This window comes from Silene latifolia, chromosome 2 (assembly GCF_048544455.1).
Source record: "Silene latifolia isolate original U9 population chromosome 2, ASM4854445v1, whole genome shotgun sequence".
Taxonomy (NCBI): domain Eukaryota; kingdom Viridiplantae; phylum Streptophyta; class Magnoliopsida; order Caryophyllales; family Caryophyllaceae; genus Silene; species Silene latifolia.
Genome location: NC_133527.1, coordinates 37,866,469 through 37,874,698, shown reverse-complemented (window position 1 = coordinate 37,874,698; position 8,230 = coordinate 37,866,469). Strand labels below are relative to the sequence as shown.

The 8,230-nt window shown below is 35.7% G+C and overlaps 1 protein-coding gene and 1 long non-coding RNA gene across 3 annotated transcripts; one reads left to right on the top strand and one right to left on the bottom strand.

The window, feature by feature from the left end:
- Positions 1-398: 398 nt before the first annotated feature.
- On the bottom strand, positions 399-4,394 carry LOC141642617 (uncharacterized). 2 transcript variants are annotated; one of them, XR_012543362.1, is made up of 3 exons: positions 4,079-4,365; positions 2,019-2,061; positions 399-1,907 (listed from the first exon to the last, which is right to left on the bottom strand). It is a non-coding gene; the product is annotated as an uncharacterized LOC141642617 (long non-coding RNA). The 2 variants fall into 2 exon arrangements; XR_012543361.1 differs by having other exon boundaries at positions 399-2,061; positions 4,079-4,394.
- A 1,975-nt stretch (positions 4,395-6,369) lies between these two features.
- On the top strand, positions 6,370-7,362 carry LOC141639636 (protein FAR1-RELATED SEQUENCE 2-like). Its single transcript, XM_074448713.1, has one exon. The coding sequence runs from the start codon at positions 6,370-6,372 to the stop codon at positions 7,360-7,362; it is 993 nt and encodes a 330-aa protein (XP_074304814.1).
- The last annotated feature ends 868 nt before the right edge of the window (positions 7,363-8,230 follow it).

Genomic DNA, 8,230 nt, shown 5'->3' with positions numbered 1-8,230 from the left:
ATTTTTAAGTGTGCTGCTTAAAGTCTCGTTGCAATAGATCATTGCAACATTTTCTGCAACATTTTTTACTCAAATGCAACATTTTTGTAAAATGTTGCACCTATTTCCTTTACGCAACACTTATTTTGTCAAGCTATTGCAACACTTTAAATTTATAAATGCAACATTTTTATCCTTCCCTCCAAAATTTGGCAACACTTATTTCTACACTTAGCAACACTTTTTTTGTCCATATGAAACATACAAGCAACACTATTTTGGTTTTATTGCAACATTCCAATTTTATCAAAGGCAACATTATTCTAGATCTAATGCAACTTTTTAATTCAGATTGAATTTACACTATATTTGTACCACCTTTTACACCGCTATAACCATTTTTTTGCACATACAAGATTGATCAAAATAATCATTAATTATTGATCCACAAAAACCCATATGTTCATTACAATATCCAAAATCAATATCCTTGTTCCGTAATACAAAAAATGTCATAAAGAAAAAGCTAAATGCTCAATTTCCTAACAATTCAGAAAATATTTGGGCATTTGAACTAAACACCGTGTGAGTATAAGCCTTCAGCGAGTCCCAATTTGCATCTAACGTTGCATCCCTATATAACTCAAAACAAGACCTCTATATAAGCCTTCAGCAAGTCCCAATTTGCATCTAATGTTGCATCCCTATATAACTCAAAACAAGACCTGTGACAAAAGACAAGGTTAATTATAAATTATTATTGAATAAGACACGATGACCATACACGGTAAATAATATTTTGTGCATATCTGTCTGAAAATAATTTTTTTAACCATGTACCTTCACATGAAGTAAATGAGCATAAAATAACAATGAAAAACACATTTGGTAACCAGCACATATTGTAGAATCACTATTGTTCTTTAACAAAATTGAATACAATACCAAACAATTAGACTGCCATCCATCAATAATATGTTGGAAGAAGAAAACAGTTGTTGACTCTCCAGTCAAAAACCTAACAAAGCTAAACCTCTCAACCTCAGAAGGAAGTCCCAAAATATTACTCCGTACTCCCCATGTCACCTTACTAATACACACTGACAATCTTTGAATACATAATAGCCTTGAATACCAAATTGGCAAATTCACTCAACCCACAGTGAATATGAATTGATTTGTGCATTCAAGTATCATGGTGTAGAATAAATGAATGCAATGCATGTTTCAATTAAGTGCATATATATCATGTACCCCGTATTATGTAATAGTATCAAATCGAGAAAACTTCATTAATAGCATTGTAAAAACAAAGCTTTCATACTAGAAAGCATGGCTTGGCAAGTGGAAGTTTTATTCAAAAAAAAAATTGAGGAAGGATAACAGAGTCCTACTGCAAAGCAAATAAGCAGTTAAATTGGTGGCAAATGAATATTTATTCTCGCAGCCAGAAATTTTACAAAAGCTGCAAACTTATAAGACACGCCCACTTATTCCCAACTTAATCCTAAGAGTTAAGGCCTGATCTCACCAATTCAAACCAGTTGCAAATCAACTTGGCCAGATCTCACCAGTACCAAATCGTAAAATAGCCCAGAAACAAACGAACTCAAAGTTCAACAACAAAGGGGGATTGAGACAGATATTACACTATGGAATGAGAAAGACATACCTCTAACATAAATAATGTTTAGCGATTTCTGGAGGTAACTTACCAAGAATCTTGCACAAAATACCTTCAGTCATGATTTCTGGAGTGTATTCCATGTCTTTATTATTAGCAGCACTTTTCTCTTTCGCTTTCCTTTTGTTGTTATTGTTCTCATCAACTAGACTTGTCATTGAATTAGCAAGCTTAAGTATACCAAAGTCTTGAAGTCTTGTCTTATTAGCAAGCTTAAGTATCCCAAGCTCACCAGGAATAAAAACTTCGAAACGATGCAATACATTCACAATAAATCAATATCACACAAACTGAATGTATTGTATGTCGTAAATTGAGCAATTCTCTATATTCATCAATGAGATCCAGAAACTACCTCAAAATGACGTAACTTCATATGTATCCTCCAAGCAAAGCCACTGTAATTAATAATGAAAAGATAAGTGAATTGGTGACAATAGACAACATTCAAAGTAAAAATGAACTTGAAACAAATCTTTCATCATGTATAAATTATTGTTTACTCTCCATGCCCATCAATTACAGCTACAACCACCAAAGACGAAGAGGGCCAACACAAGAAATAATATTTCTTTGCAGAAACGCATTCTCCCTTCCCACTTCCCGTAGGACATATCAGTTACCAAGTCTTTTTGCTTACATAATATAATATCAATTTCTCAACCCTCTCGTTGACATGTTTTCTATAATGTGGATTAAAATAATGTGCAAATATAATTGGTCAGCAATGTTTAAAAAAAAAAAGCGGGTTCTAGGTGAATATATATACTACATGTACGTCAAACAATCAAACAAGCAAAGATGAAACTTGAAAGCATTCATTAATTAATTAGCTCTACAAAGCAAATCTTAGCTTGCTTGTTGTGTTGTCATTAATTACCCTGTCTTTCTCTTATGTTATTTCTGAGATTAAATCGTTAATATTCTTTGTAAACCAACGTTTATACTTTCATTATCGATCTGTCTGTCCTAACTTTTATGTCCTACATCCTATACTTTGCTTAGATTAACAATCAAGAACCACCTCTTCTCTTTTTTTAACTCTCTCAATTTCCCAGCTGACATTAGTTACCACCATTCTCACACATTTCACTTCACACCAGCTAATAACCTGTTCTACAAGTAATACAGTTAGCAAAGAATTCGCCGACCTACACTAACTTGAGAGTTACAAACTAATACATGGCTTGATAAAGTACTCGAAGCAACCAATGAATCAAATGCTAAATAGTAAATACCATACATAATTTGGGAAATAACGGACTACAAAGAAACTGAATAGCTTCATCAGTAAGCTATGGAAGTGCACACCACACCACACCACACCACACACTAAGGGTGTATTTGGATTGAGAGAATTAGAGGGAAAGGGAGGGGTTTAATTTCCTTTGTTTGGTTACAATATATTGAATGAGGGAAATGGAAGGGGAGGGGAATGAGAGGATTTAGTTTCCCTCCTTTAGACCAAACTAAAATCTTGCCAATGAAATCTTTCCATCATTGGCAATATTTGGAAAGAAAACTTTTTTTTACTCTCGTTTCATCAACATCCTCCATCCACTCTACCATCTCCCTCTCTTCCTCCCCTTCCATCACCCTCTCATCATTTTTGTTATCCAAACAACCATAATTTATTTTCCCTTCCCTCCCCTCCCCTACCCTACCCTACCCTACCCTACCCTACCCTACCCTACCTTTCCTTCCCCTCACTCCCCCTTCCCTCCCTTTCCCTCCTAAAATGGTATCCAAATACACCCTAAATTTCACGAATTGGAGGAAGATTGCAGCAGAAATGAAATAAGTTTACTGAGCGGTATGTATGCAACCTTACCCTTGTATTATCAATACAAAGAGGTTGTTTCGGAACTATGGAAGATGAAAATTGCGTCGAGAACTGCATCGAAGGACCACTACTTGACAAAAGAAGAAGCGCAACCCCTTTAGTGAGACATCTTAATTTATTCCATTATAACCATAACCAAAGAGTAATGAGTCAATAAATATTATGATACATACTCAAGTATGGCAACTGTATATTACCACTACCAATCCATTCGCCAATACTTCTGACAAATGAGATAGATAAAACGGGTGGCTTGTATAGCAAAATTAATGAGGCTAATACATGAAACAGTTCACACGTCTTTTTGTATTTTTAACACTATCGTTGATGAATCATGTATAATCCAATATAACTACGCATTAGATACAAGGTAAGCTTTGATTAATAATATAATTATGTTCTAGTAATCAATTCATCTCAATCGAGTAAAGATTATATCACCAATATTAAAAATCAACGCAACATCAAACAATTCAATAACAAATAGAATTGAGTTGCAACACACACACAAAAAAAAAAAAAAAAAAAAAAGCAGTCGAAAAATTGAAATTTCCGAAACTGAATCGCCGTACCTGATAGAAAATTGGGAATATTGCGGGTGAAGTCGATCGATGCAGACGATTGAATTGAATAGCGAAAAACAACTGATGAAGACGATTAATATAATTGGAGGCGCTTGTAAAAGACGATTGAACTGCAGTAGTATTTTTTTCGGTACATCGAACTGCAGTGGTATTGAAGACGATTAGATGATTTAGATCAAAATGTCAAATGGCGATTGTTATCTCTATTTCTAATCTAAACAGATTAAAGTGTGAATTTGCTTTTTCCGTTTTTTTTTTGGCTTTTTTTTTTCTAATTTTCGCTTATCCCACCTAATTTTTACACTTTTAGTAATTTTTTTCATTTTTAAAAATTCTAAAAAAAAAAAAATTTAAATTATGACTTTTAACCGGTTCGGACAAGGCCGGAACCGGAATGGACCAAAACCGGAATCACAAAAAATTAAAGGTCGGAGTCCGGATTGAAATCAAAATTCTGGATCGGAAAATTCCAGTCCAAGGCCACACCGTTGGACCCGTTGACAGAATTTTTCCATACTTACCTATTTACATCAACTTTATAAATGATTTATTAATGTTATACCTATAAAAATGAAAAATATATATTATTATCGTATAATAACGACAAATTACGCATATTTGAACAAGATTTATAATGAATCTTATAAACTAACGTACGTAAGTAAAAAAAATAGAAATATAAATTACGGTCTTTCCAGTACAATCGGGAAAAGTCGAGTCCGAATCGGAATCCTTAAAAGCTTGGACCAGAAATCGAACAATAATTTTTAGTTCCAATTTCAGTCTGGTCCAGTTAATTTTTTTTTTGTACGGACCGGAAGTAAAACACCCCTACATTGATGACACATTGCAACATATCAAAAAGGTGTTGCTAGAACATCCACGAAATGTAACAATTAGAAAATAATGTTGCTCCTGTAGTGATAAAATGCAACATTTTTATGATAAGTGTTGCTTAGATAATATCTTTATTATAATTTGCAACATTAAAAGTAAGTGTTGCGTGCAATATGTTACAATAGGGCCATTTTGTACTAGTGAAAAAAAGAGCGGGTTTTGTAATTAACAACATGAACGAGAACGATTTTAACAACGATTTCAACAATGAAACTAGTAACGAGGTGAGTTTACGATTTAATTTTGTTTCAAATTTATGTTTTATTAGCGATCGATTCCCGAGTTAGGATAGATGCCTCGATTTCAGACGGAATTAGGATAGATTTGTTGACGGAATTAGTCAAAAATGGATTCGAAAAAAAAAAATATATACGAAATGTGTTGGACGAAGAACTTTTTCGTCCAAACCCAGACCCGGACGACAAATTCCTTCGTCCCGTATGGGCCTTCGACGAAGAAATTTTTCGTCTGGGCCTGGATTTGGACGAAAAATTTCTTCGTCCAAGACCCATACTGGACGAAGGAATTTTTCGTCCGGGTCTGGGTTTGGACGAAAAAGTTCTTCGTCCAGCCCATTTCGTATATTTTTTTTCCTTCTTTTTTAGTTTTCGTACGTTGTATTATTTTTTTATTTTTTATTTTTATTCTTTCCGACTCGTTTTGTTTTCGTATAAAATAATTAACATAATTAATTATTATTAACTAATTTATCGAAATGCGTGCGCAGGTGTATAACGATAATATCGGTGGCGACGGTATTGATTACTCTAATCATTTTATGCCCTCCAAAATTTTTTCGTCAAGTATGGAAGGTATACTTGGGCATTTGAGACCGGACTTAAACTCGGGTTTGGTATAAAAAGAGCAAGCAACAAGAGAGTTGGTCATCACACGAGTTCGAAACAGGATTATTTTGTTTGTCGGATGGGTGGAAGATGTCCCGTAAATAATGATGCCGATGCTTTAATGAGGGCTAACACGGTTACCGCGTGATGCAATTGCAAATTTCAAATGAAAGTTGTTGAATTACAAGAGAATAAGTGGAAGCTTGTCATGCTATTCAGGTTTCATAATCATGATTTAACGTTGTATTGTGACGGCGATAGATACTTTGCAAAGTTTGATGAAGAAGAGTTGGCTTATATCGACGCCCAAGTTAGAGCTCACGTAAGACCGGCTATTATTAGTGCGGGTTTGCATCAGCGGAATCCTGAAAAGTCAAGACCTAATCGGCGACAAATCTACAATCGTTCTCAGAAAGTAAGGGCCGAGGAAAGAGATGGGAGAAACCCGGCACAACAGATGTTAGCACTTGCGGTTCAGCATAAGTACTTCACTACTGGGTCACTGATCGGGGGACCGAGGAGCTAACCCACGTGTTCATGGCTCATCTAGAAGCCGTTAAGATGTTTCGATCATACTATTATGTGGTCTTAATCAATTCCACGTACAAGACAAACTTATACGGTCTTCCGCTTGTTGAGATGGTTGGAGTCACACCCGTTGGGAAGACCTTTGTGATCGCGTATGCTCTTGTGACGCATGAGTCCGAGGATGGATATCGTTGGGTCTTACAGCAACTGAAGGCCCTTCTCAATGATGTCGTTCAACCTAATGTTATTGTTACTGATTGCGAGCAAGGGTTGTTGAACGCGATTCTCACCGTTTTTCCGGATTCGTCTCACTTGCTATGTCTTTGGCATATATATGATAAAGTGGAGACGAGAGCACTTCATATCACGAGTCAGGATAGTTGGGCTAAGTTCGTAACTTGTAACTTGTTTAAAGCGGTTGTCGAGGCGGAGACCCGAGACGAGTTTGATGTGGCGTGGGCCAATTTGGCAAGGCAATGGCCGGGAGTGGCGGCTTATATTGAGGGTCAATGGTTCCCGCACGTGGAGAAATGGGCCAAGTACAGAACGAACAAGATAACACATTTTGAGAACACTTCTACATCCCGGGTTGAGTCGGCTCATACGAATTTGAAGAAATGGTTGAATAGCGCGAAGCTGGCCATTGATAGCATCTGGATCCGTTTTCATTCTTTGTTGGAAACACAACATGTTGAGATCCGACGCTTGTTGGAGTTATCTAGATCGAGACGGTTGACTGGTATTAATCAATTATTCTCCAGACTTTCTTATAAAATCTCAAAGACTGCCATCACTGAATTGCGTGGAGAATTCGAAAGAGGCGCCAAGATGACGGAAGATGCCTTGATGATCGATTGCGGTTGCGTAAAGACTACTACACTTGGTTTGTTATGTGCTTGTTCACTTCATTGCATTTCTAGAAACGGATCTCGAGTCCCTCTTGATGCCTTACATGTATTTTGGAGGAAGTTGGGGTACGATGGTTCGGAGGCAATGCCATAGAGTGGCACTAGGAACCACTAATTCAAGTCGAAAAACTAGCACTAGTAAATCTGCAACGATTTGATCGATCCTTAGTTGATAAGCTCTGATTTTTTGAGTATTTGTGAGAACCATTTTAGTATTGTAGTGATTGAATAGGATGGGATGTTATGATTGAAATGGACATAGCAAGGGGTATTTATAAGAAGTCGGTTCATAACGGTTATTTTTGAATTATAACGATGATTTTTGAATTATAACGGTTATTTTTGAATTAAAACAGTTATTTTTGAATTATAATGGTTATTTTTGAATTATAACGGTTATATTCCATCCATTTTCTCCTAGATCTCATCTATATAAACCCCCAAATATTCTTCTATTCTTCACTAACATCTTCATCTTCTTCTATTCATCTTCTTCTATTCTTCACTACCTAAATTGCCCCAAAATTTTTTTCCCCCAAATCTCTTTACTTATGTCGATATCATCCTCAATGTGGAGAAACCACCCAATTGAAGACCTTAATTTTAAGAATCAATCTTGCAATCGTTGTGGCAAACACGCTATCATCAAGATTTCCGGTCAATTAATAATCCAATGAAAGCGTATTTTAAGTGTGTAGATTGCAATAATTTTGTGACGTGGTTGACTGAAGATCATTTGACAATAACGAAAAGGTTCAAGATAGCATGTGAAGGTGAAGCTGATGATGCATCAAGTGGAAATGTCATGAAAGAGCAAGTGATATGTTTAATAGAAGAGATTTCGGGTTTGTCAAGGATGATGAAGTTTTATTTCAAATGTATCTTGTATTTGTTTGTTTTCCTTATGTTAGCCATTGTTATGAAGTAGTGCGTATTTGCAAAAATTTTAAAATTTGTATCAG